This window comes from Hypanus sabinus, chromosome 17 (genome assembly GCF_030144855.1).
Source record: "Hypanus sabinus isolate sHypSab1 chromosome 17, sHypSab1.hap1, whole genome shotgun sequence".
Classification (NCBI taxonomy): Eukaryota; Metazoa; Chordata; class Chondrichthyes; order Myliobatiformes; family Dasyatidae; genus Hypanus; species Hypanus sabinus.
Window position 1 is genome coordinate 83,377,710 of NC_082722.1, and position 26,545 is coordinate 83,404,254.

The 26,545-nt window shown below is 42.5% G+C and overlaps 1 protein-coding gene and 1 pseudogene across 2 annotated transcripts in view; both read left to right on the plus strand.

The window, feature by feature from the left end:
* zc3h18 (zinc finger CCCH-type containing 18) overlaps positions 1-26,545 on the plus strand; it is a 277,949-nt gene that overhangs the window by 190,665 nt on the left and 60,739 nt on the right. For both annotated transcript variants that reach the window (XM_059993355.1, XM_059993354.1), the window contains exons 10-11: positions 14,682-14,870; positions 25,888-26,025. In XM_059993355.1, coding sequence (XP_059849338.1) covers positions 14,682-14,870; positions 25,888-26,025 — 327 coding nt within the window. The remainder of the gene's footprint in view (positions 1-14,681; positions 14,871-25,887; positions 26,026-26,545) is intronic.
* Positions 3,554-4,066, plus strand: LOC132407082 (actin-related protein 2/3 complex subunit 4-like; annotated as a pseudogene).

Consider the following 26,545-nt stretch of genomic DNA (forward strand, 5'->3'; position numbering starts at 1 on the left):
AGAAGAATAGCAGGAAATTATGTGGAGTAGAGACAGGGTAAATGCAAACAGGCTTTTTCCACTGAGGTTGGGTGAGCCAAGAGCCCGAGGCCATGGGTTAAGAGTGAAAGATGAAATGTTTAAGGGGAACATGGGAAAAGTGTGGAGCGATCTACCGGTAGATGCAGGTTTGATTTCAAAACTTGTGATATTTGGATAGGTGCGTGGATGGTAGGGGTTTGGTCTGGGTGCAGATCGCTGAGGCTAGGCAGATTAACAATTCAACATGGGTTGAATGGCCTGTTTCTATGCTACAGTTTTCTACAACTATGATCTCTACAAAATATGAGCATTGCACGCAAAGTGCTGGGGGAACTCAGCAAGTTAGTCAGCATACCTGGAGGAGAGTAAACAGTCAACACTTTGGGCTGAGACCATTCATCAGAGCTGGAAAGGTCTTGGGCTGAAACGACTGTTTATTCCCCTCCATTGATGCAGGACTAACCTGCTGATATTCTTCCACCGTTTTTTGTGCGTTCTCAAGATTTTCAACATCTTTAGAATTTCTTATGTTAATTAAATATGAAGCACTTTGGCCATAAAGTGGTGTAAGGAAACAATACAATGTCTGAGTTGCATGAAGAGAAACAGTATCAATATTGAAAATAAAGTTAGGGGTACGGAAGGCAAAGAAATAAAGCAACATCAAAATAAGGCAGGTATATGAGGTTTGGTATAAAACATGCTAGGATGATTTGGCAAGGTGGAGGCTATTAGTCAGGAGAGAGGAACAGTCAACATTTTGGCTTAAGAATATCCAGTTCACCAGGATCAGTAAAAGTGAAAACCAGTGTTGCTGGCAGATAGGGCTAGAGAAAACAGGATATTTGTGATGAAAGATCCTTGAAAAATGTGTATACCTCGTAGCTATCACTTTAAAAGAAAAAAAGCACTTCGAGACTACAAATTTTTTAAAAATCAATTGAAACACGTGATGACCTAATCAGAGAAGAGAGGGAACAAAAGCATTGTAGCTGACATTGAAATCCCATGTTCAGTTGTTTTACATTCAATTTATCCCTCTGAGCCTCACCAGATGCTGTTTACCTGCCTCGAACAGACAGTGTAGCACAATTGGAATTCAGATCCACCAGCATAGACGATACCACCTCTTCTACACTGAATATCATCACTAAAGCAGAAGGAGTGCGAGTGAATCACTGCTTCGCCTAGAAGGCAAATCTAAATCCTTGCATGGTGGGAAAGGGAGAGGCAAAAGAGGAGTTTTTGTATCTCCTACTGTTGCATGGCATAGTGATGTAAATGCCATCCACAAAGAAGACAAACATTGCCTCTACTGAGAAGTTTGCATCAGTTCAGCATGTCATCTGAAATTTTGATGATAACTTACATAGATGCAGTGAAGAGTATCCTGACTGTTTGTATCACATCCTGGTATGGAAACACCTAGATTACTGAATGAGTTTGTTAGACTGTAAAGCTGTGGAATGACTAGGACTAGAGCCCTTCATAACAATGAAAGTGAGTCTTGTATTTATAGTGTTTGTTGAATGTGAGATGGTAACAATTCATTTCTGGTAGTATGATAATCCCTTTGGATCTAATTTCAAATGAACATCCTCTCACTTTTCGTGGTGTACTTTGAGTGATACCTAATAACTTAAGTAATTACTCACTGTCTTATGTGACTAAATTGCATGCAAATACAGTGCCTTACAATACTGATCTGTAGCTTGGTCTTTAAAGATTGGGCAAGTTGAAGACAGGAAGTACATTTTAGCATTTCAGTTCGACTATTTTCCAGTCCTGAAGAGGTGCACTTGACTTGAAAGGTTGTCTCAGTTTCTATCTCCACAGAGGCTGTGAAACTTGCTGAATAATCCAGTTTTTGGTTTGGATTTCCATCATCTATATTTTTTTAAGCTTGGTTTGTTGTGAAACTGAAAATTATGCAACAGAAAAATGCAGATGCTAGGGTCAGTTGTAGAGTGCTATGGAGCAAAGGCAAGTAAATGAATGGAAGTGGAAATTAACTATCTGTGGGTGAATTTGTGGCCACCTATATCTTTGTTTAACACTAGTGCCACTAATGTGTGCGATTTCAATAATGTTCAAAGCACAGAGAGTTAATGAAAGCAGTTTCTTTGTTGTGATCCAAATCTTGCTTTGGAAATGCACAAAGGCCATACATGATTCAGATAGATGGTCATTTACTGCTGTGCAAAACCACCCTTATCTCCGCACTTCACAACACACAGCAAAGGAATTAGGGGACCAGAGATCATTGGGGTTTGTGGTTTTATGATATGGGACGTGAAAAGTGTCATCTTTACAAATGTATTAATATGATTTAGGATGAGTAGATGTCCAACTTGGCCCCTTTATGCTGAGATTAAGACCAATCTCAATTTTAAATTCATGGCTGTGTTCTTGTTTACTTCTCCCCTCACCGCCTTCCCAAGTACCTTTACACCCTCTTGCTTATAAAGAATTTGACTAACTCTGAACTTCATATAGATTCAAGAATTATACTACCCTATGAGAAAGGAAGTTCCAAAGACAGAAAACTCTCAATGAAAAAAAACTGCCTCATCCCTCTTTAAAAGGTGACTTCTTGTTCTAGATTCTCTCACAAAAGGAAATTTCTCTCTCTATCTCCACCCTTCAAGATTCTTGTGGAAAGAGAAACTGAGTTGATGTTTCAGGTTGAAAACTATCAGAATTGGAAATGTGAGAAATCAAGTTGGATTGAAATTGTGTCAAGGGTCGAGCAGTAGTGGTAAGGATTATGGGATTATCTCTGATAGGGTGAAGCCAGAGCTGCAGAGGTACAAAGTTCAAAATAAATTTATTATCAAATTACATACATGTCACCATATACAACCCTGAGAGTCATTTTCTTGCAGGCATTCACAGTAAATACAAAATAAATAATAGCGTCAATGAAAGTCGCATCCAACAGGGCAGACAACAACCATATTTCTAAGATAGAAATTTGGCTGACTGGCAGGAGGCAAAGAGTTGGAATAAAGGGGGCCTTTCCTGCCTGGCTGCCGGTGAATAATGGTGTTCTGCAGAGATTGGTGTTGGGACCACTTCTTTTCATGTTGTATGTCAGTGATTTGGCTGATGGAATTGATGACATTTTGGTCAGGTTTGCAGATGATACAAAGATGGTTAGAGGAGCAAATAGCGTTGGGGAAGTCAGAAGGACTTAGACTGGGAGAAAGGACGAAGGGGTGGCAAATGGAATATCGTTTAGGAACGTGAATGTTCATGCTCTTTGGTAGAAGGAATAAAGGATTATTTTCTAAGCAGGAAGAAAATTCAAAAAACTGAATTGCAAAGGGATTCCCTTATTGGTCAGGAAAGCAAATGCATTGTTAGCATACATTTTGTGAGGACTAGAATGTAAACACAAGGACATCATGCCAAGGCTGTACAAGACATTGTTCAGACCACCGTTGGAGTATTGTGAGCAGTTTTGGGCTCCTTATCTTAGAAGAGATGCGCTGGTATTGAAGAGGATCCAGAAGTCGTTTCCACCTTCCGGGAAGACAAGATGGCAACACTTCGGCCATATCTGAATGCCGTTCGTGCCACCCTTCAAGCAGCACTGTGTCTGGAAAACTCCTCATCACAGGTAGTAGAGAGGCATAATAAACCCAAAGTGGAAGTGAGGAGCAGTAAAGAGCTTCTACTGCAGCCTTTGATCATCAGCAGGAATGAGAAGGAGAAGGGCCTTATTGGGGGCTCAATAAACTCTGTACGAGTCAGCATTGCAATCAAGCAGGCAGACGAGATTGAAAAGATCCTTTGTCACAAATTCATGAGGTTTATGATGATGCGAGCAGAGAACTTCTTCATCCTCCAGAGAAAAGCTGTTGAGGGTTACGACATCAGCTTCCTGATCACAAGTTCCACACTGAACAAATGTACAAACACAAGTTGGTTGATTTTGTCATCCCACTTCATGGAGGAGATTGATAAAGAAGTCAGTGAAATGAAACTGTCATTAAATGCCAGATCTCGCATCATTGCAGAGGAGTTCCTCAAAAATTTCTGATGGTGCTTACGTTTGCTTTCAACTGTCAAGACCAAGGTTACAAGAAACTTTGTGAAACCGCATTGCTGGAAAGAAGCTTTGGGGCAGGGGTGGGTGTAATCATCTGCTGAAAGGAGGCTCAAACAATATCCTGACCAGTTTGCTGGAAGGAGCTTGTATAATAACTCAACCAGACTGCTGGCTTTATCATTAACAAATAATTTTTCAATTGATACTGTATTTACAGCAGCATATTATCTGCTGTAATTAGTTCTTTCACAAATTGAAGGGACCGAATACATTTGTATTTTGAAAAATAAAAACTTTCATTCATAAAAAAAAGAAGAGGATCCAGAAGAGGTTCATGAGATTGATTATGACCGTGGGCCTCTGTTTGCTGGAGTTTAGAAGAATAGGCTGGGGGTGGAGGGGGGTTCTCATTGAAAGGTTTTGATAGAGCAGATGTGGGGAGGACTAGAGGGATGTCCATTTAGAATAGAGATGGAGGAATTTTGTTAGCCTGAGGGTAGTGAATCTGTAGAATTCATTGCCGCAGGTTGCTGTGGAGACCTAGTCTTTGAGTATATTTTAAGTGAAAGTTAATAGGTTCTTGATTAGTCAGGGTGTCAAAGGTTATGAGGTGAAGCAGGTGAATGAGTTTGAGAGGGATAATTCCATTAGCCACAGTGGAATGACAAAGCAGACTGATGGGCCAACTGGTCTATTCCTATGTCTTATTGGCACTTACCATTCCCATTCTGACATGTCAATCCATGTCTTCCTCTACTGTTGTGATGACGCCACACTCAGGTTGGAGAAGCAACACCTTATATTCCATTTGGGTAGCCTCCAAACTGATGGCATGAACTTAGATTTCTCGAACTTCCAGTACTGTCTCTTCCCCCCCCCCCCACCCCCTTCACCATTCTCCATTCCCATTTCCCTCTCTCACCTTATCTTCTTACCTGCCCATCATCTCCCACTGGTGGTCCTCCTCATTTTCTTTCTTCCATGGACTTCTGTCCTCTCCTATTAGACAACCCCTTCTCCAGCCCTATATCTCTTTCACTAAGCAACTTCCCAGCTCTTTACTTAACCACTGTGCCCCTCCCAGTTTTATCTGTCACCTTCTTCCCCTTCCCCCACCTTCTTATTCTGTTATTCATAATTTTTTTAATCCAATACTGATGAAGGGCCTCGGCCCAAAACGTCGACTGTACTCTTTCATGGATACTGCCAGGCCTGCTGAGATTTTCCAGCATTTTGTGTGTGTTGCTTGGATTTCCAGCATCTGCAGATTTTCTCTTGTTTGTGTTTCATAATAAATTGATGATGAATCTAATGATGGATTGTGTGGTCATATAATTATTCACACATCCAGTGAAGTACTGTTTTTCATCAATACATTGATGCAATCTAATTGTAGCAAGTTTAAAGTCTAAAAGCTAACTTCCTCCAATTGATTGAAAACAAATTGCATCACTGTATATTGTCTAGGTACATCCGATGTTTACGGTGCAGATTAAGGAAGTGCATCCTTTTACCTCATCAGTAATGGAATGAATGATTAATTCAGCCGCCTATCAGCTTTCTCCTTCAATACTAAATTCTGTTTGCTATCACAAATTCTTCCCATCTTAAAACTTCCTTTAGAAATACCCCCAGGCTGCTTACCATGTTATGTGTATCTTTTATATTTATTGAACATGCTCAGAATCAAGTAGGTGATTTTGTTGCATTTTTAAAGGCCAAAATGTATTAATCCTCCCTCTCCTCACCTTGGACTAAATTAATCCATGTCTCTCTCAAGTACAAGATAAAGTGCAAAAATGACCATTAGATATATATAGGCATCCATTAGTCTCAAGAGATCATGGATTTGCACCTTGGAAAGTTTCCAGGGCGCAGGCCTGGGCAGGGTTATATGGAAGACCGGCAGTTGCCCATGCTACAAGTGTTTTAATACTTATTAAAACACAATAAGTGTAAATACCTGTGATAGCTTATACATTGATATAATCCAGGCCATGCTCTCTTCTCATTGCTGCCATCAGGAAGAATGTACAGGAGTCTCAGGGCTCACACCACCAGGTTCAGGAACAGTTATTACCCCTCAACCATCCAGCCTTTGGCTAGAGGGGATAACTTCACTCACACCATCACTGAACTGTTCCTCCAAGCTCTGGACTCACTTTCAAGGATTTTACATCTCATGTTCTTGATATTTTTTATTTATTTATTTATTGTAATTTTTTTCTTTCTTTTTATACTTGCACAGGTTTTTTTTGCACATTGGTTGTTGTCCATCCTGTTGGGTACATTCTTTCATTGATTCTATTGTGTTTCTTGTGTTTACTGTGAATGCCTGCAAGAAAATGAATCCTGGAGTTGTATGTGAGTGCGTATATATTCTTTGATAATAAATTTACTTTGAACTTTGATTGTATGTCCATAAAGTGACGCTAGGCACAGAAGTGTCTGATCATAAGGTACTTTTTTTTTACTTTTACTTTTTGACTTTTACTTCAGACCAACTCTGAGAACATTAGTCTTTTTCCCCTATTCAGAAACAATAGTGATAAATGAAGTGTGTTCCTAACCCAATTGAGTTCTCTTGCCATTGTTTCCCTTGCCATTTCTTTAACCTGAATGAAAGATCATTGAAACAAGCATTTAACAAAGAAAAAATCTTGAGTTGAATGAGGAAGCTACAAAAACTGCATGATTTGATTTGTTTTCATATTCTAGGAAGAACTGAGAAGTTGTGTTCTGGAATCATTCTAATTTCACTCATTTCAGTGAGAAACAACCAATTTATTGTACCAGATCCAGGCTGTTTCAAGAATCCTAAGCTTTTTCTCCAGAAGAGTGTTCCAGACAATAAGATTATTTATTATTAAATAGTCTATGTATGACTGCCCATTTCCAGGGTGTTTTGTCTTAGAATTAACCTCTGACTCTTCAAGCTTCTGGCTTTTTGTTTTTATCACTGAGGTCTGACTCCAAGTGTGAGTAAACTTCCTCTAAAGCTCGCAGTAACTATATCTCACAGAGCAAGTTAAGTAATGTGACTTTCTCACATGCAGTTATAATGTTTAATCTAAACTCCCCCTTCGTTTTCCTTCCTATTTCTTGAAAGTGATTAATGCTAATGTAATTTTGTGTATGATCCCAAATGTTTGACCCAGAACACACTACCCCAGATTGTCCTGTAGATAGGTGAAATTGGTAAACACCCTAATGAAATGTCCCAGCTGAACTGGTATGTGGAAGAGCTTGATTCCTTTGACAGAAAGGAATGAGACTCCTAAAGCTTGACGTAAATTATTTCTAGCTAACAAAAAATAAATCTCTAATGAAACTCAGGAAAGGTTGGTGCCCCACTCCCATCAGGGAGGAGGCTACATAGGAGCACCAGACTCAAACACCTTGTCCAATCAGAAAGGTTGATCAACACTTTCCCCCACTCACCCACCCCTCCACACCCCCAACCTGTCAGAGTCACCTTATGTATAGATACCCTTGTGCATAAAATCTATCCTATTTCTGTATTTATATTTATTGTATTTTTATTATTCTTTATCTTCCTGTGCTGTTTTTTTTTGTGTTGCATTGAAGCCCGGGTAATAATTACTTTGTTCTCCTTTACGCTAGTGTACCGGAAATGAAATTAAATAGTCTTGATAATTGACAGCTGTGTGATGGGAGCTTGCATGCTGGAATAAAAAAAGTATCCTCAATCTTTAGTGAAGTTGTACTGTGAATTCATAAACCATTATCGTTCTGGTCAATGGAAAGTACTGGAATCTGGAGACATTTGAGACGTCTGGAGAGAGTGAACCATTTAATATATGGTCATTGACTTAAAATGTTAAGTTTTGTTGTGTTATGTCTTGCCAAAGGGCTGCGGCCCAAAATAACAACTGTACTTTTTCCCATAGATGCTGCCTACCCTGCTGAGATTTTCTAGCATTTTGTGTGTGTTGCTTGGATTTCCAGCACCTGCAGATTTTCTCTTGTTTTAAGTTTTCTATTACTCAATTGGCTGACTAACTTATGTATTTCCAGTACTTTCAATTTATTTTTTTATTATTTCCAATATCTGTGGTATTTTGCTCTTGTCATCACATATCATTGCTTTTTTATTTGTGTAGAACTTTACAGCACAAAACAGGCTCTTCAGCCCAAGATGTTATGCCAATATTTTAATCTACTCAAAGATCAATCTAACCCTTCCCTTCCACATAGCCCTTCATTTTTCTGTCATCTATGTATTCATCTTAGAGTCTCTTAAATGTCCCTAATGTATCTACCACTAGCACCGCACACTCACCACTAATTTAAAATATTTATAGCTCTGACACTACCCCCCCACCCCGGATTGTTTCTTCCAATTACCTTAAAATTATGACCTCTCAGTTTAGCCATTGCTGCCCTGGGGGGGAATGTCTCGAGCTGTCCACTCTATTACACCTCTTATCATATTGTACACCTCCAAGTCGCCTTTCATCTCCTGCATTCCAAAGAGGAAACCCCTAGCTCACTCAGCCTCTCCTCATATTGTTCTCTTAGGTTTTTGCAGGCATTTGGAAAACCAGGTATAATTATAAACTAGTTCCCATTACAAAAGCGGACTAGGTGCGTGATTTAGAATGGAGTCAAATCTTTGCACTGTGATTCAGTTATCTTCTTTGGCTCTTGTAGGGTGTCAGTGATAGAGATCCACTTTAAATCAGAATTCTTCTCATTTGCTCACCACATTCCCCTGCCTCCATTCGTCAAAAACAGATTTTCCCAACTTGCAAAGGGATTGCTGAAAGATATAAATGGTGAAAAGAGTATAAATGTTGGAAGCAACTAGCATAATCTTAGAAACTTATATCGTGTGTACCCTCAGCCTCTGATGCAGAGAAAACAACCCAAGTTTGTGCAACCTCTCCTTACAGCATATACCTTTTAAGCTTGGCAGCATCTTGGTAAACATCTTCTGCACCCTTTCTAAGGCTCCACATCTTTGCTGTATCGGGCAAACAGAATTGCAGTCTAATCCAAGCTGAGTATAGCTGTAACATAACTTGCCAGCTCTTGAACTTAATGCAAGTTTTTCCTCTTACATTTGATCAGCTGAAGTGTGGCACCTCACACTTGCTCAAATAATTCTTGACATTTTCGAAATACAGTGGACCTGGATAATCGGGACTCTTCGGGACCAGTACATTTTGCCTAATTATGCAGCTGCCCCAACTAGCTGAAGCTTCGTGGAAATGGGTTTTTTAAGTTTTTTTTTAAATGACGAACTACTGGCTAACTGAATAACAAATTATGTATTTAAATTAAATACAGAATAAATTAGTGGGATTAGTCAATACTACTACAGTACGATAAAACTGTGTATTAGTTGAGTAGTTATCGACTAAGGAATTCGTCCAGTGTACACTGCCATGACAAAAAAAAATCACTACATTTTGAACATGAACACACAACTAACACTATTTAAAAACTGTTTGCTGTAAGCACGGTGTCCTGTCTAACAGCCATAACGACTGATGCTAGTTAGAAACTGTACAGCAACAGTTTCTTCCCAATTAAGTGGTACAGTGTCCAAAATAAACTAAGGGAATCCCAGCTCTTTTCCCAATTTGTTTTTGTTTCTTTAAGAGTTGTCTCAAATAGTGGCTGCCCTGATTAACCAATGGTCCAATTAACTGGAATCCACTGTATTAAATTGTTCAGTTACATATCAAAATGCAACTGAAAACTGCTGCCTACATCACCTCTCAATCCCTCCACTTTACTTTTCTTATCTCACTACATAGCAAAATTGACATCTGTTTGTTTGAACCTGACGTAAAATCATTATAAACCTAACAATCTAAGCAAGGAGACAGCAGATCTCCCTGGTCCTACAATGTACTTGACCTGATTGACATAGGTTTGCCTTAATCCAAGCCAACCCAACTGATTTCTTGCAGTCTGTTCGTAACCTGACACACAGAGCCTGAATCTGATTTGATATCACTGGCAAATGTTGTGAAATTTGTTTTTATATATATGTGTGTTGTGCAAAAAAAAGAAACAAAATAAATAAAAAACACGAAATGCTGGCAGAACTCAGCAGGCCAGACAGCATCTATGGGAGGAGGTAATAACTACGTTTTGGGCCGAAACCCTTCATCAGGAGTGAAGTAACATGGGATGGTCGAGGGGGGATAAGAAGTGGGGGGAGAGATGAAGTAGAGAGCTGGGAAGTAATAGGCTGGAGGAAAATGGGCTAGTGGGAAGGTGGAGAATTATGGGAAATAAAAGAGAAAGAAAGGTAGGGCTGGGGGGAGAGATTATAGTGAGGGGGGAAAAGACAGAGAAAGAGAACCAGACTAAAATAATAGATAGGGATGGGGGTAAGGGTGGGGGGAAGTGTGTGGCCACAGGGAGATCCCACCACTGCTGGAGGACAATTGAAGTGTGTGGCAATCCTCTGTAACTTCCGCCTCCTTCTTCGTGATCCTACCACCAACCACATATTCCCCTCCCCCCCCCCCCCACTCTCAGCTTTCCGCAGGGATGGCTCCCTACGCGACTCCCATGACCATTCACCCCCCCCCATCCCTCCCCACAGACCTCCTTCCAGGGACTCATCCCTGCAAACCGAAGAAGTGCTACACCTGCCCCCACACTTCTTCCCTCACCACCATCCCAGGCCCCAGACAGTCCTTTCAGGTGAGGCACCACTTCACCTGCAAGTCAACTGGGGTGATATACTGCATCCGGTGCTCCCGATGTGGCCATTTATACATTGGGGAGACCCTCCGCAGACTGGGAGACCGTTTCGCCGAATACCGGCGCTCGGTTCTCCAGCAATGGCGGGATCTCCCTGTGGCCACACTCGTCAATTCCACAGACCACTCCCACTCCGACATGTCTGTCCATGGCCTCTTCTACTGTCAAGATGAGGCCACACGCAGGTCGATGGAGCAATACCTTATCTCCCGCCTAGGTAGCCTCCTTCCTGCCGGCATGAACCTCCGTTGATACCCCTGCCCCCCCCCCCACCCCTTACCCCATCCCTATCTATTATTTTAGTCTGGTTCTCTTTCTCTCTCTTTTTCCCCCCTCACTATAATCTCTCTCCCCAACCCTACCTTTCTTTCTCTTTTATTTCCCATAATTCTCCACCTTCCCCCAGCCCATTTCCCTCCAGCCTATCACTTCCCAGCTCTCTACTTTATCCCTCCCCCCACTTCTTATCCCCCCTCGACCATCCCATGTTACTTCACTCCTGATGAAGGGTTTCGGCCCGAGACGTCGTTATTACCTCCTCCCATAGATGCTGTCTGGCCTGCTGAGTTCTGCCAGCATTTCGTGTTTTTTATTTATTTCCAGCATCTGCAGATTCACTCGTGTTGCAAACAAAATAAATATATATTTTGAGCAGAGTATATGTGTTATGGCAGAAGGGAAGAAGCTGTTTCTGAAGTGTTGAGTGTCTGTCTGTAGGCTCTTGTAACTCCTCCTTGATAGTGCCAATGAGAAGGCACATGTCCTGGGTAATGGGTGTGCTTCTCTTTGAGGCATCACCTTTTGAAGGTGTCCTGGATGCTGGGGAGGCTAGTGCCCACGATGGAGCTGACTGAGTTTACAACTTTCTTCAGCTTTTTCAGATCCTGTGCAGTGACACAATCAGATCTTACAGGGATGGGGTTTAGTGGGTTGGTTCTCGTGCAGAGTAGGTTAAATTTTGTCGTCCTCCTTCAGTCTCCCTAAAATCCTAGTATACTAAGACAGCTATGGCTTCTCCATTCCAATTGCATAGCTCAGCTAAGTGTGTTGCTCCTGTTCCTTAAGTCTTTCTCACGGTTCAGAGCACTTAAAACTCTGAGTTGCTCATCTGCTGCTGTCTGTAAGTGGTTTGCACATTTTCCCTGTGCCCACATGAATTTCCTCCAAGTGTTCCAATTTCTTCCCACATTCCAAAGAAGTAGGTTAATTGGTCGCATGGGTGTAATTGGCTGGCACAGGCTCATTGGCCTGAAGTGGCCTGGTACTAGGCTGTATCTCATTGACACGGTCTTGTGTAGGGTGTAAGTCAGAATTACCTGAATACAAGATTCTGCAAGTGTTTCAGTTCTTCCGCCAGCGTTTTGTGTGTGTAGGTCAGAAATACTTCGTTGTTCCCTTTACTGTCAGCATTAGAATGAAATGCATCATTTACTTTTGGTTGCACGGTGAAATAATTTACCATGGTGCACATTTCTGAATTCTCTCTTGCTTTGCAATGGCTGTTGTGGCAAATTATTTATGATGTTGATAAATAAATAATAAATTTATCCCTGTGATCTCATTGCATCACAGTTTTCAGGGAAATAGATTTTTCTTTCATTTAGTTGAAGGACTTGTAATCTGACATTAGAATCTTAGAATTCAGAAATCTCCAACCTGTTTGATTTATGACCCAACTTTTACATGTTTTTTGACTGATTACCTTTACCTTGCAGGTCCCAAGGCTAGGTGCCTGTTTTTTAAAGTTTGCAGAAGGCATTTTATCACAGTCTTTGATGTAATGCCACTCAGTAGTGACGTTTGATGCTTTGTCATGTGACCTGCACACATATGTTAAAGCATTGCTTGTTTGGCAGTTATTTATTGCTTTAAAATGTTTCATTATTCATTGTGGTCCCTGGGAGAAAAGGTTAAAGACTTCAGCAAACAACATGCTGCAAAAATGCCTGTCCCTAGTAACTCATCCCAGTTGCTGGTTTAGATTGAAGTGTACTGTTTAGTGTTTATCCAGGTTTCTCTTCTCTGCTTCACTCCAATCATATTCTCTTTAATCATGGAGGCATAACTGCATAACAATCAAGATTTTTTTAAAAATCTGAGGTTAATTAATCTTCCCGCTTTCTACCTTCAGGCTTTTCAGGTAAATGTGCAACAGTTTGACGTAGCAAGGAAGAGTTATAAATGTCCAGGTGTCTGAGGGTGGTGTCTCACTAGTCATAATAGGTGTTAGCACCAGCTAATTTACCACCACCCTACAATTTGACAGAAGTTTTATAATGTCATTAATTCTCCACTTAAAATAGCTATTTTCAACTGAGGCTGAAAATCTGGTATTCTATTTAACTTACCTAGAGGATGAACAGAATTGAACTCTTTTTGGCAGCCCATCCTGACAACCACTAGGTATATATTGTACAGCTAGAAATCAGTGCTCTACACTGAAGAATTCAGAATGGAATCTTCTGCACAAGCTTTGCATGACGTAGAGCAGGGGTTCCATGGACCCCACTGTTAATGCTAGGGACCCATAGCATGAAGAAGGTTGGAAACCCCTGATTTGGAGGTATAAAGCTGTATAGCTTAGAAACAGACACTTCAGCCCCCTGCATCTATGACAGCCATCATATACATCTACAGTAGCGCACCATAGTAATGTAGTGGTTAACACAATGCTATTACAGCTTAGGCCGTCAGCGTTCAGTTCCAGTGTCTTCTACAAGCAAGTTTGTACATCCCTCCCATGTGTGCATGAGTTTCTTCCAGGTACTCTGGTTTCCTCCCACATTTCAAAGGCATACTGGTTAGTTGGTTGATTTGTCATTGTAGATTGTCCTGTAATTAAAAGAGGGTTGAATTGGTGGGTTGCTAGGTGGTGTAGTTCAAAGGGCTGGAGGGGCCTGTTCCGCACTGTATCTTTAAACAAAATTTTTAAAAAATAAATAATCCCACCACCTGCATTGTCCCTCTGTGCTTGGGGTCCCCTGCTTAATGCTTTTTCCATTCAAACACTGTCCACATGCTGCTTAAAATTCATTGCTGTTTCTGCCTTGCCTCTGCCACCCACCTCTCTCAGCTTATTCTAGGTGCCAAAGGCTGTGTGTGTCGGGGGTGAATTACCCCCTCAAATCCCCTTTAAATCTCTTCCCTCTCACCTTCAACCTGTGGTATTAGGCACTCCTGTCAAAGGAAACAGAATTTTTGTACCTCTATCATATCACCACTCAGCCTCCTTTGCTCCAGAGAAAACAATTCCAGCCGTCTAATTTCTCTTCTTACCCTCCTCCTGTCCAGACAACATCTTTGTGATTCTCCTCTGCATTCGCTGTAATTTAATTGCATTCTTCCAATAATATATTCCAAGTAAGTACCAGCATTCCTTGACAACAAGGAAGGAGGTCTAAAAGGATAGTCAAGATTCAAGATTGTTTAATGTCATGAAATAATTGTTACTCAAGATCCAAAGCAGCACAAAAATAACACAAGATAAAGAACACAATGATAAAAACATAATAAATATAAATACACAAGATAGCTTATTTACATAGATAAATAGATACCTAGCCTCTTCCCCAATGGGAGTGGGACCAACAGTTCTTGAGCAGGATGGGTGAGATCCTTCAAGTAAATATATTTTTTAAAAACACCAGATTTCTGAAAATGGAAGTAGCAATAACTGCTGAGAAAATTCGCCAGGTCAGACAGCTTCTGTGGAAAGAGAAAAACTTTAATACTAGGTTTCTGACACTTCCTTGGAACTCTGAAGGGTCCAAGATCTGAAATATATAACCTTTAAGTGTCCAGCAGTGCTAAGAGGTTTAAAGCTATGATTGAAATACTAATTCTAGTGTCTTTTTTTTAGCCGACAAGCAGAAACACCCAAGAAAGAAGCTCTTCCTCTGACAACAGTGAAACGGGCAGATGAATGGAAAGATCCCTGGCGCCGATCCAAGTCACCCAAAAAAAGGCCAGTTTCGACAGCATCGCCAGGACGCGGACGCAAGCGACGAAGAACATCTGGTTCATCTGTTTCAGTGTCTGGCTCGTCAAGGTAGAATCAGTTTTAATATCACAGGCACATGTCATGAAATTTGTTGTTTTGCAGCAGCAGTACATTGCAGTACATGATTTTAAAAAATTATAAATTACAATAAGAGCTGGAGAGTTTGCAACTTTTTGCAGCTTTTGCTGATCCATACCAGACAGTGATGCAAAACTGTTAGAATACTCCACGAGAAAATCTGTAGATATCTACTAGTCTCAGGTGACATAACAAATTGCCTCAAATGCCTAATGAAATATAGACATTGGAGCAGAGTTAGGCCATTCAGCTCATCGAATCTGCTCCACCGTTTCTAATGGCTGATCCATCATCCCTTTCAACCTCATTCTCCTTCCTTCTCTATGTAACCTTTGACACACTGATTAATCAAAGAACCTGTCAACCTCCACTCCAAATTTATCCAAAGACTTGGCCTGCTCAGTTGTCCATGGCAATGAATTCCACAGATTCACTGACCTCTGGCTAAAGAAGTTTTTCCTCTTCTCTGTTTTAAATGAACATCTCTCATTTCTGTGACTATGTTCTCTGGTTGCAGACCTGCCCCACTATAGGAAATGTCCTCCCTACTTCCACTCTGTCCAGACCTTTCAATAACTTTCAGTGAGATTTCCCTTCATGCTTCTAATGTCCAGTGAGTACAGGCCCAGACCCATCAAACACACTTCTCATGAACATCCTGTGGACCCTCTCCAATGCCAGCACATCTTTTTTTAGATAAAGGACCTAAATCTGCTCAGGATACTCCCAAGTGTGATCTGACTAATGCCTTATAAAAACTCAGAATTACATCCTTGTTTTTATATTCTAGTTCTCTTGAAATGAATGCCAACATCACATTTACTTTCCTTACCACTGACTCAAATTGCAAGTTGACCTTTAGAAAATCCTGCACAAGGATTTCCAAGTCCCTCTGCACCTCTGATTTTGAATTTTCTTCCATTTAGATAATAGTCCACTTCTTTATTCCTTGTGCCAAAGTGCATGACCATGAACTTTTCTACATTATATTCCATTTGCCCATTCCCCCATTCTGTCTCAGATACCCTGCTTCCTCAAGACTGCCTGCCTCTCCACCTATCTTCATATCATAAGCAAACTTTGCCACAAATCCATCAATACCTTCATCCTAATAATTGACACACACAGTGAAAAGAAGCGGTCCCAACACCGATCCCTGCGGCGCACCACTAGTCACCAGTAGCAAATCAATAAAGCCCCCCTTTATTCCCACTCTTTGCCTACTGCCGGTGAATCAATCTTCTATCCATACTAGTACCTTCCCTGTAATACCACAGGCTCTTATTTTGCTAAGCAGCCTCATGTGTGACGCCTTGTGAAAGATCTTTGGAAAATCCAAATAAACAACATCCACTGGCTTTCCTTTGTCTATCCTGCTTATTATTTCCTCAAAGGTTCCAACAGATTTGTCAGGCAAGATTTCCCCTTCAGAAAACCATGCCGAATGTGTCCTATTTTATTATGTGCTTCTAAGTACCCTGAAACCTCATCCTTAATAATGGACTCCAACATTGCGGTGCAGGCTCGAAGGGCCGAATGGTCTACTTCTGCACCTATTGTCTATTGTCTATCTTGCCAACTACTGAAGTCAGGCTAACTTACCTATAATTTCTTTTCTTCTGCCTCTCACACTTCTTAAAGAGTGGTGTGACATTTGCAATTATCCAGTCCTCAGGAACCATTTAAGAATTTAGTGATTCTTGAAAGATCATTACTAATGACTCCACAGTCTCTTCAGCTGCTTCTTTCAGAACCCTGAGGTGTAGTTCATTTGGTCCAGGTGACTTATCAACCTTCAGGCTTTTCAACTTCCCAAGCACCTTCTCCTTAGTAAAAGCAATGAACCTCGCATTCCCGACATTCTACCAGTGTTTTCCACAGTGAGGACTGACCCAAAATACTCTAAATTCATCAGACATTTCTTTGTTCCCCCTCATAGCTACCTCTCCCAGATTATTTTCCAGTGGTTGGATGTCCACTCTTATCTCTCTTACACAGCTTATATAGTCAAAAAAAATTATGGTGCTGTCTTTTAAATTAAAAGCTAGTTTCCCTTCATATTTCATCTTTTCTCTTTTTAGTTACCTTCTGTTTTTTAAAAGCTTCCCAGTCCTCTACCTTCCCTCAATATTGCTATATGGTATGCCCTCTCTTTTGCTTTCTTTGACCTCCCTTGTCAGTACAGTTGCCTTATCCTCCCTTTAGAACACTTAACCATAGAACACTACGGCACAGTACAGGCCCTTCAGCTCTCCATGTTGTGCCGACCCATATAATCCTTTAAAAAAGTACTAAACCCACACTACCCCATAACCCTCCATTTTTCTTTCATCCATGTGCCTGTCTAAGAGGCTCTTAAATACCCCTAATGTTTTAGCCTCCACCACCATCCCTGGCAAGTCATTCCAGGCAATCACAACCCTCCGTGTAAAATACTTACCCCTGATGTCTCTCCTAAACTTCCCTCCCTTAATTTTGTACATATGCCCTCTGGTGTTTACTATTGGTGCCCTGGGAAACAGGTACTGACTATCCACCCTATCTATGCCTCTCATAATCTTGTAGACCTCTATCAAGTCCCCTGTCATTCTTCTACGGTCCAAAGAGAAAAGTCCCAGTTCTGCTAACCTTGCTTCATATGACTTGTTCTCCAAACCAGGCAACATCCTGGTAAATCTCCTCTGAACCCTCTCCATAGCTTCCACATCCTTCCTATAATGAGGTGACCAGAATTGAACACAATACTCTTAAGTGCGGTCTCACCAGAGATTTGTAGAGTTGCGACATGACCTCTCTACTCTTGAACTCAATTCCTCTATTAATGAAGCCTAGCATCCCACAGGCCTTCTTAACTACCCTATCAACCTGCGCAGTGACCTTGAGGGATGTATGGATTTGAACTCCAAGGTCCCTTTGTTCACCCACACTCTTAAGTAACTGACCATTAATCCTGTACTCAATCTTCTGGTTTGTCCTTCCAAAATACATCACCTCACATTTGTCCGGATTGAACTCCATCTGCCATTTTTCTGCCCAACTCTGCAGACTGTCCATATCCTCTTGTAATCTTCGTGTCACCCACAAACTTACTCACCCATCCTTCCGCCTCTACATCCAGGTCATTTATAAAAATCACAAATAGCAGGGGTCCCAGGAAAGATCCCTGCGGCATTCTGCTTTCTTCCTTTAAGCCAATTTTTCATCCAAACAGCCAGGGTTCCACTTATCCCATGCCTCATGACTTTCTGGATGAGTCCCTCATGAGGGACCTTGTCAAATGTTTTGCTAAAGTCCATGTAGACCACATCCACTGCCCTACCCTCAACAATTTCTTTTGTTACCTCTTCAAAAAACTCAATCAGGCTTGTGAGGCACGATCTTCTCTTCACAAAGCCATGTTGACTATCCATGAGTAGACTGTACTTTTCCAAATGCTCGTAGATCCTATCCTTGAGAATCCTTTCCAGTAATTTGCATACCACTGACATAAGACTCACCAGTCTATAGTTCCCAGGTTTCTCCCTATTACCTTTTATAAACAAGGGAACTACATTTGCCATTCTCCAGTCCTCCAGCACTTTCCCAGCAGCCAAAGAGGATTCAAAGATCATGGCTAATGCTCCTCCGATCTCTTCTCTCAATTCCCACAACGACCTGGGGTGTATCATATCCGGTCCTGGGGATTTATCAATCTTAATGTTTTTAAGAAGATCCAGCACTACTTCTTCCTTAATCTCCACATTGTCCAGCACACAGGCCCACACTACTTTGACCTCATCCTGATCAAGATCCTTTTCACTTGTGAATACTGAAGCAAAGTATTCATTTAGGACCTCCCCAACCTTCTCTGCCTCCAGGCACATGTTGTTCTCTTTATCCTTTAGCGGTCCCACCTTCGTTCTCATCATCCTCCTATTCTTCTCATGTCCCCTTCAAGCTCTCCTAAGTCCTTTCTTTAGCTCCTTCCTGGCTACCTTATATTTCTCATAAGCCCCTCCTACTTCCTGCTTCTTATATCTAACATATGCTCCCTTTTTCCTCTTGACGAGTTGCCTCACATGTTTCGTCAGCCACGGTTCCCTTTTCCTACCATTTTTTCCTTGCCTCGGTGGGACAAACCTATCCTGAACCCTGCTCAAGTGGTCCCTGAACTTCTCCCACATTACTTATGTGCTTTCCCCTATGAACATCTGTTTCCAATTTACTCTCACTAGTTCCTGCCTCATCCCTTCAAAGTTAGCCCTTCCCCAGTTAAGCACTTTACCATTTTGTCTGATTTTATCCCTTTCCATAGCTATGCTGAAGCTAAAGGAGTTGTGGTCACTCTCACCAAAATGCTCCCCCACCAAGAGGTCTGTTGCCTGACCAGGTTCATTACCCAGAACTAGATCCAATATAGCCTCTCCTCTCATTGGTCGGTCCACATACTGTGTCAGGAATCCTTCTTGAACACACCTGACAAATTCAGCTCCATCTATCCCCCTTGCACTCAGGAGGTGCCAGTCAATATGAGGGAAGTTGAAATCACGCATAACTACTATCCTGTATTTCCTGCTCTGTTCTAAAATCTGCCTGCTTATCTGCTTCTTGGAGTCCTGAGGGCTCTTTGGGGGCCTATAGACTACTCCCAGCACAGTGATTGATCCCATCCTATTCCTGACTTACACCCAGACTGACTCTGTGGACACTCCTTCTGCAGCGTCCTCCCTTCCTATAGCTGTGATACTATCCCTGACCAGCAATGCCGCTCCCCCCCCCCCCCCCATCCTATTCCTTTTAAAACACCTGAACCCCAGGACCTGCATCATCCAATCCTGCCCTTCGTCCAACCATGTTTCAGTAACGGCCACAACATCGTAATTCCATGTACTAATCCATGCTCTAAGTTCATCCTCCTTGTTCCTAATACTCATAGCATTGAAATAGACACATTTCAACCCCTTTAACTGGCTACAATTATGTTCTGTCCCCTGCCTGTCCTTCCTCATTGACTCAGAACTCTTAGCATCATGCCCTGCACTCACATTCTGATTCCCACCCCCCTGCCAAACTAGTTCAAACCCTCCCCAACAGCTCTATCAAACCTGCCTGCCAGGATATTGGTCCCCTGGGATTCAAGTGCTACCCGTCCTTTTTGTACAGGTCACACCCGTCCCAAAAGAGGTCCCAATGATCCAGAAATCTGAATCCCTGCCCCCTGCTCCAATCCCTCAGCCATGCATTTATCCTCCACCTCATTCTATTCCTATTCTCACTGTCGTGTCACACAGGCAGTAATCCCGAGATTACTACCTTTGAGGTCCTGCTTTTCAACTAACTTCCTAACTCCCTGTAGTCTCAGGTCCGCTTCCCTTTTCCTGCCTATGTCATTGGTACCAATATGTACCACGACCTCTGGCTGTTCTCCCTCCCACCGAGGATATCTTGGACGCGATCAGAAACATCCCAGACTTCGGCACCTGGGAGGTAAACTACCATCCGAGTTTCTTTCCTGCATCCACAGAATTGCCTGTCTGAACCCCTGACTATAGAGTCCCCTTCAATACTACCGTCCTCTTCCTTTCCCTACTCTTCTAAGCCACAGGGCTGGACTCTGTGTCAGAGGCACAGCCACTGTTGCTTCCCCCCCAGGTAGGCTGTTCTTCCCCCCCCCCCCCCCCACCCCAACAGCACTCAAACAAGAGTACTTATTTTCAAGCGGTACAGCCACAGGGGTACTGTCTAGTACCTGACTCTTCCCCTTCCCACTCCTGACTGTGACCCATTTCTCTGTCCCCCGTGGCCCCGGAGTGACCACCTGTCAGTAACTCCTCTCTATCACCTCCTTACTCTCCCTGACCAGACGAAGGTCATCGAGCTGCAGCTCCAGTTCCCTAACATGGTCCCTTAGGAGTTGCATCTCGCTGCACCGGGTGCAGATGTGGCCATCCGGAACGCTGGGAGACTCTAGGACCTCCCACATCTGACACCAACCACAGAAAACTGGCCTCACACACATACTACCTCCTTTTGCAATCAATGATAGGGTCTTTTAAGGGACTTTTATATAGGTACATGGAGCTTAGTAAAATAGAGGGCTATAGGTAAGCCTAATAATTTCTGAGGTAGGGACATGTTGGGCACAACTTTATGGGCCGAAGAGACTGTATTGTGCTGTAGGTTTTCTATGTTTATGGCGCTGTACAGTCAACCCAGGTGTTTGCAAAGTAAGATATGAACATAGAATAGTACTGCACAGTACAGTACAGGCCCTTCAGCCCACAATATTGTGCCGACCCTTAAACCTGCCTCCCCTATATACCCCCACCTTAAATTCCTCCATATACCTGTCCAGTAGTCTCTTAAATTTCAATAGTGTATCTTCCTCCACCACTGACTCAGGCAGTGCATTCCACGCACCAACCACTCTCTGACTAAAAAACCTTCCTCTAATATCCCCCTTGAACTTCCCACCCCTTACCTTAAAGCCATGTCCTCTTGTACTGAGCAGTGGTGCCCTGGGGAAGAGGCACTGGCTGTCCACTCTATCTATTCCTCTTAATATCGTGTATACCTCTATCATGTCTCCTCTCATCATCTTCCTCTCCAGAGAGTAAAGCCCTAGCTCCCTTAGTCTCTGATTATAATCCAAACTCGCTAAACCAGGCAGCATCCTGGTAAATCCCCTCTGTACCCTTTCCAATGCTTCGACATCCTTCCTATGGTGAGGCGACCAGAACTGGACACAGTACTCCAAGAGTTATTGATGATGCTGATGCACCATCAATAACTCTCGGAGACGGGAGGCGAACGATAGGCTTTTATTAGCAGCAGAACTGACCACAACATCTTGGAGACTGAGGGAAGAGCAGTGCCTCCAATCACCTTTATACAGGGGTCTGTGGGAGGAGCCACAGGAGCAGTCAGCAGAGGGGCGTATCCAGACAGGTATACACATAGTTTACCACAGTGGCCTAACTAGAGTTTTATAGAGCTGCATCATTACATCGTGACTCTTAAACTCTATCCCTCAGCTTATGAAAGCTACCACCCCATAAGCTTTCTTAACTACTCTATCTACCTGTGAGGCAACTTTCAGGGATCTGTGGACATGTACCCCCAGATTCCTCTGCTCCTCCACACTACCAAGTATCCTGCCACTTACTTTGTACTCTGCCTTGGAGTTTGTCCTTCCAAGGTGTACCACCTCACACTTCTCTGGGTTAAACTCCATCTGCCATTTCTCAGCCCACTTCTGCATCCTGTCAATGTCTCTCTGCAATCTTCAACAATCCTCTACACTATCCACAACACCACCAACCTTTGTGTCATATGCAAACTTGCCAAACCACCCTTCTACGCCCACATCCAGGTCGTTAATAGAAATAACAAAAAGTAGGGGTCCCAGAACAGATCCTTGTGAGACACTACTAGTCACAACCCTCCAATCTGAATGTACTCCCTCCACCACGACCCTCTGCTTTCTGCAGGCAAGCCAATTCTGAATCCACTTCCCTGGATCCCATGCCTTCTGACTTTCTGAATAAGCCTACCGTATGGAACCTTATCAAGTGCCTTATTAAAATCCATGTAGATCACATCCACTGCACTACACCCTCATCTATATGGCTAGTCATCTCCTCAAAGAACTCTAACAGGCTTGTTAGACACGATCTGCCCTTCACAAAGCCTTGCTGACTGTCCCTGATCAGACCACAATTCTCTAAGTGCCCTTAGATCCTATCTCAAGAATCTTTTCCAACAGCTTTCCCACACACAGTGTTGGCGCATGGTCTAGTTGATAAGGCATCGGACTAGTATCCTGAAGGTCACTGGTTCGAGCCTCAGCTGAGGCAGCGTGTTTGTGTCCTTGAGCACTTAACAACACGCTCTGTGACGACACCGGCAGCTGCTTGAGTCCTAGTGCCTTTCCCTTGGACAACATCGGTGACGTGGAGAGGGGAAGGCTTGCAGCTTGGGCAACTGCCGGTCTCCCATACAACCCTCCCCAGGCCTGCACCCTGGAGAAAAGAAAACCTTCCAAGGCACAAATCCATGGTCTCATGAGACTAACGGATGCCTATTCCCACCACAGGCATAAAGCTCACCAGACTTAATTACCCAGACATTCCCTTTTATGAACAAGGGGACAAAATTCACCTCCCTCCAATCTTCCGGTACCATTCCTGTGGACAATGAGGACATAACGATCCTAGCCAGAGGCTTGGCAATCTCTTCCCTCGCCTCATGGAGCAGCCTGGGGAATATTCCGTCAGGCCCCAGGGACTTATCCATCCTAATGTATTTTAACAACTCCAACACCGCCTCTCCCTTAATGTCAACGTGTTCCAGAACTTCAACCTCACTCATATTGTCCTCATCGTCATCAAGTTCCCTCTCATTGATGAATGCTGAAGAGAAGTATTCATTGAGGACCTCGCTCACTTCCACAGCCTCCAGGCACATCTTCCCACCTTTATCTCTCATCAGTCCTACCTTCACTCCTGTCATCCTTTTGTTCTTCACATAATTGAAGAATGCCTTGGGGTTTTCCTTTACCCTACTCGCCAAGGCCTTCTCATGCCCCCTTCTTACTCTCCTCAGCCCCTTCATAAGCTTCTTTCTTGCTCCCCTATATTCCTCAATAGACCCTCAATAGTCCATAGTACATTTCCCTGCAAAAACATCATCCCAATTCACACCTGCAAGTTCTAGCCTTATAACCTCATAATTTGCCCTTCCCCAATTAAAGATTTTCCTGTCCTCTCTGATTCTACCCTTTTCCATGAGAATGCTAAAGGCCAGGGAGCAGTGGTCACTGTCCCCCCGATGCTCACCCACTGAGAGATCTGTGACCTGACCCGGTTCGTTACCTAATACTAGATCCAGTATGGCATTCCCTTTAGTCAGCCTGTTAACATACTGTGACAGGAATCCATCCTGGACATACTTAACAAACTCTGCCCCATCTAAACCCTTGGAACTAATCAAGTGCCAATCAATATTAGGGAAGTTAAAGTTACCCATGATAACAACCCTGTTATTTTTGCACCTTTCCAAAATCTGCCTCCCAATCTGCTCCTCGGTATCTCTGTTGCTACCAGGGGGCCTATAGAATACCCCCAGTAGAGTAACCGCTCCCTTCCTGTTCCTGACTTCCACCCATACTGACTCAAAAGAGGATCCTGGAGGGACTAAATCTGAAAGCATTGACCTTCATAGTTGATATTCACACTGTCATTTTTTTGCTCAGGGTACAGCAGAAGTTGAAGAGTCATTAAAGCTGTGAAATGGCTTTCAGAATACTTTAGGTTGCTGCATCTGTGATTTATTGTAGATAAAATACCCAAATGTAATGCCAGTGTCTGGTAAACTTACTGGGTATGAGCCATTAGTTTATTTAAACAATTGCATTCCGCTTGTTCCTGAAAATGCTCTGTCCTCTTCTCTCAGCTGGACTTTCCCCTGTCAAAGCTTCCTGAGCATCTTTCCTCTTAATTCTTTAAACTTACCTCGTTTTATTTCCAGCCATTTATTCCATTACTACATTCGTGGATGACTACCTACCCTATTTATATACAGGTTTCCCCCACTATGCGAAAGTAGAACGTTCCTTTGGAACCTTTCGTAAGCCGAAATGGTATAAAGCAAAGAAGCAATTACCATTCATTTGTATGCGAAAGATTTTTGAGCGTTCCCAGACGCAAAAAAATAACCTACCAAATTATACCAAATAGCACATAAAACCTAAAATCACACTAACATATAGTAAAAGCAGGAATGATATGATAAGTGCACAGCCTATATAGAAATAATTTACGTACAGTGTAGTTTCATTGACCAGAATCGAGATGATTCGGCCAAAAACCGATTTGTAGGGGGAAAACATTGGCACATGCACGCACCTGCCCACGCAAGGCTTCACGGTCATGGTAGTCTTTCTCGGGGTAGACGCAAGTTTAAAGCAGGTGCCTTTTTTTGTAAAAGTGAAGTGGCATAAAGTGAACTTTAGTAAAGTGGGGGACACCTGTTTAAAAAAAATTGTGAACCTCACATTAAGACCATAGCAGCATAATTAGCCTATACAGCCCATCGAGTCTGCTCTGCCATTCCATCATGGCTGATTTGTTACCCTTCTGAGCCCCATTCTCCTGCCTTCTTCCCGTAACCATTGACGGCCTGGCTAATCAATAACCTATCAGTCTCCACTTAAGTATACCCAATGACTTGACCTCTGCAGTTGTCTTTGGCAGTAAATTCCACAAATTCACCACATTCTGGCTAAAGAAATTTCCTCTCATGTCTTCTGTAAATGGACGTCCCTCTATTCTGAGGCTGCTTTGATTGGAATCATTCAGAGGAATATGATGCAACTGGGACTAGCTCTGGAAGGCAATTCAGTTGGCTTGGATGATTTGTGCCAAAGTGTCTGGTTCCATGCTGTATAACCGTATGACTTTAAATGGCTAAACTTGGGGAGTTTACTGGGATGAACTTGGGATGTGTGTTGAGTCTTCAAGGCAGCAGGACCTAGATTTTTCCCTTAAATTGAGCTTCATCAGCTATTTACTCTAGCTAAGCGACAATCAGTTCTTGTGTGCTGTAATGGAATATGAATGTCTCGTGATTGTCAGCTGTCTGTCCTATTCAGGCTTCAAGAAATGAAATGTGTCTACCCAGATAAGTAAAAATGGCTCAACAGGTAGAGAGTAGAACACCCTTCAAAAATATTGTATCAATTTGAGTATATACAAGCAGAACTTAAAATAACTTGTATAGGTGTAACTGATAAGCTACAATAAATTCTGATTTCTACAATTCTCCTTTGCATTGCATAAAGCTACTTGACCTTTTGTTATGAAATCATTAATGTGCATTTATTGTTTGGCAGGGATCTAATCTTGGCACAGGTGTGAGATGTTTTGGGGTCACCCTGCCATCTGCAATTTAATGTATCTCACTGTGTTATGATTTGAAGTAAGCAGTTGTCTTTTAAAATCTTTTTCAGGTCTTCATCTCGTTCTTCTTCATATTCAGGATCTGGGTCATCCAGGTCGCAATCAAGATCACATTCGAGGTCATCTTCTTACAGCTCGTATTCCAGCCATTCCTCCAGGCATAGCTCATACTCTGGCAGCAGATCAAGGTGGGCATCAGTTAAACTCTTGAGCGGTGTGTACTGGCATCAGTTTGTTGGTCCAGATTTTGGCTGCACTTAGTTCAACAAATTCCTTTTTTTCCCATTCTCGTCATTCATCCCTAAAATTACTCTGAGGTACTAGGTTGATTTCGGAGAATTAGTGAAAATGTAGGTCAGTAACGCAAGCTTTGAGGAAGTCTTTAAGCCAGCAACATTTCGATCATTAAGGTGGCATGAAATCAGTGGTTGCTTGGTAGATCAGATTCAGAATTAGCTTAGACATACAAGACAAGATAGTGGTGGAGGATCATTATTCGGACTGGAGTGTAGTGACCAGCAATCTTCACAAGGGTCAGTACTGGGACCTTTGTGATTGGGCAAAAGTGTAGATTGAATGATTAGTAAACTTGCAGATGACATAAAAATTGGTTGCGATGTCAATAGTAAAGAAGGCTGCCAAAGGATTCAGCAGGATATAAATCAGTTGCAGATATGGGCAGAGAAATGGCAGGTGGACTTTATTCTG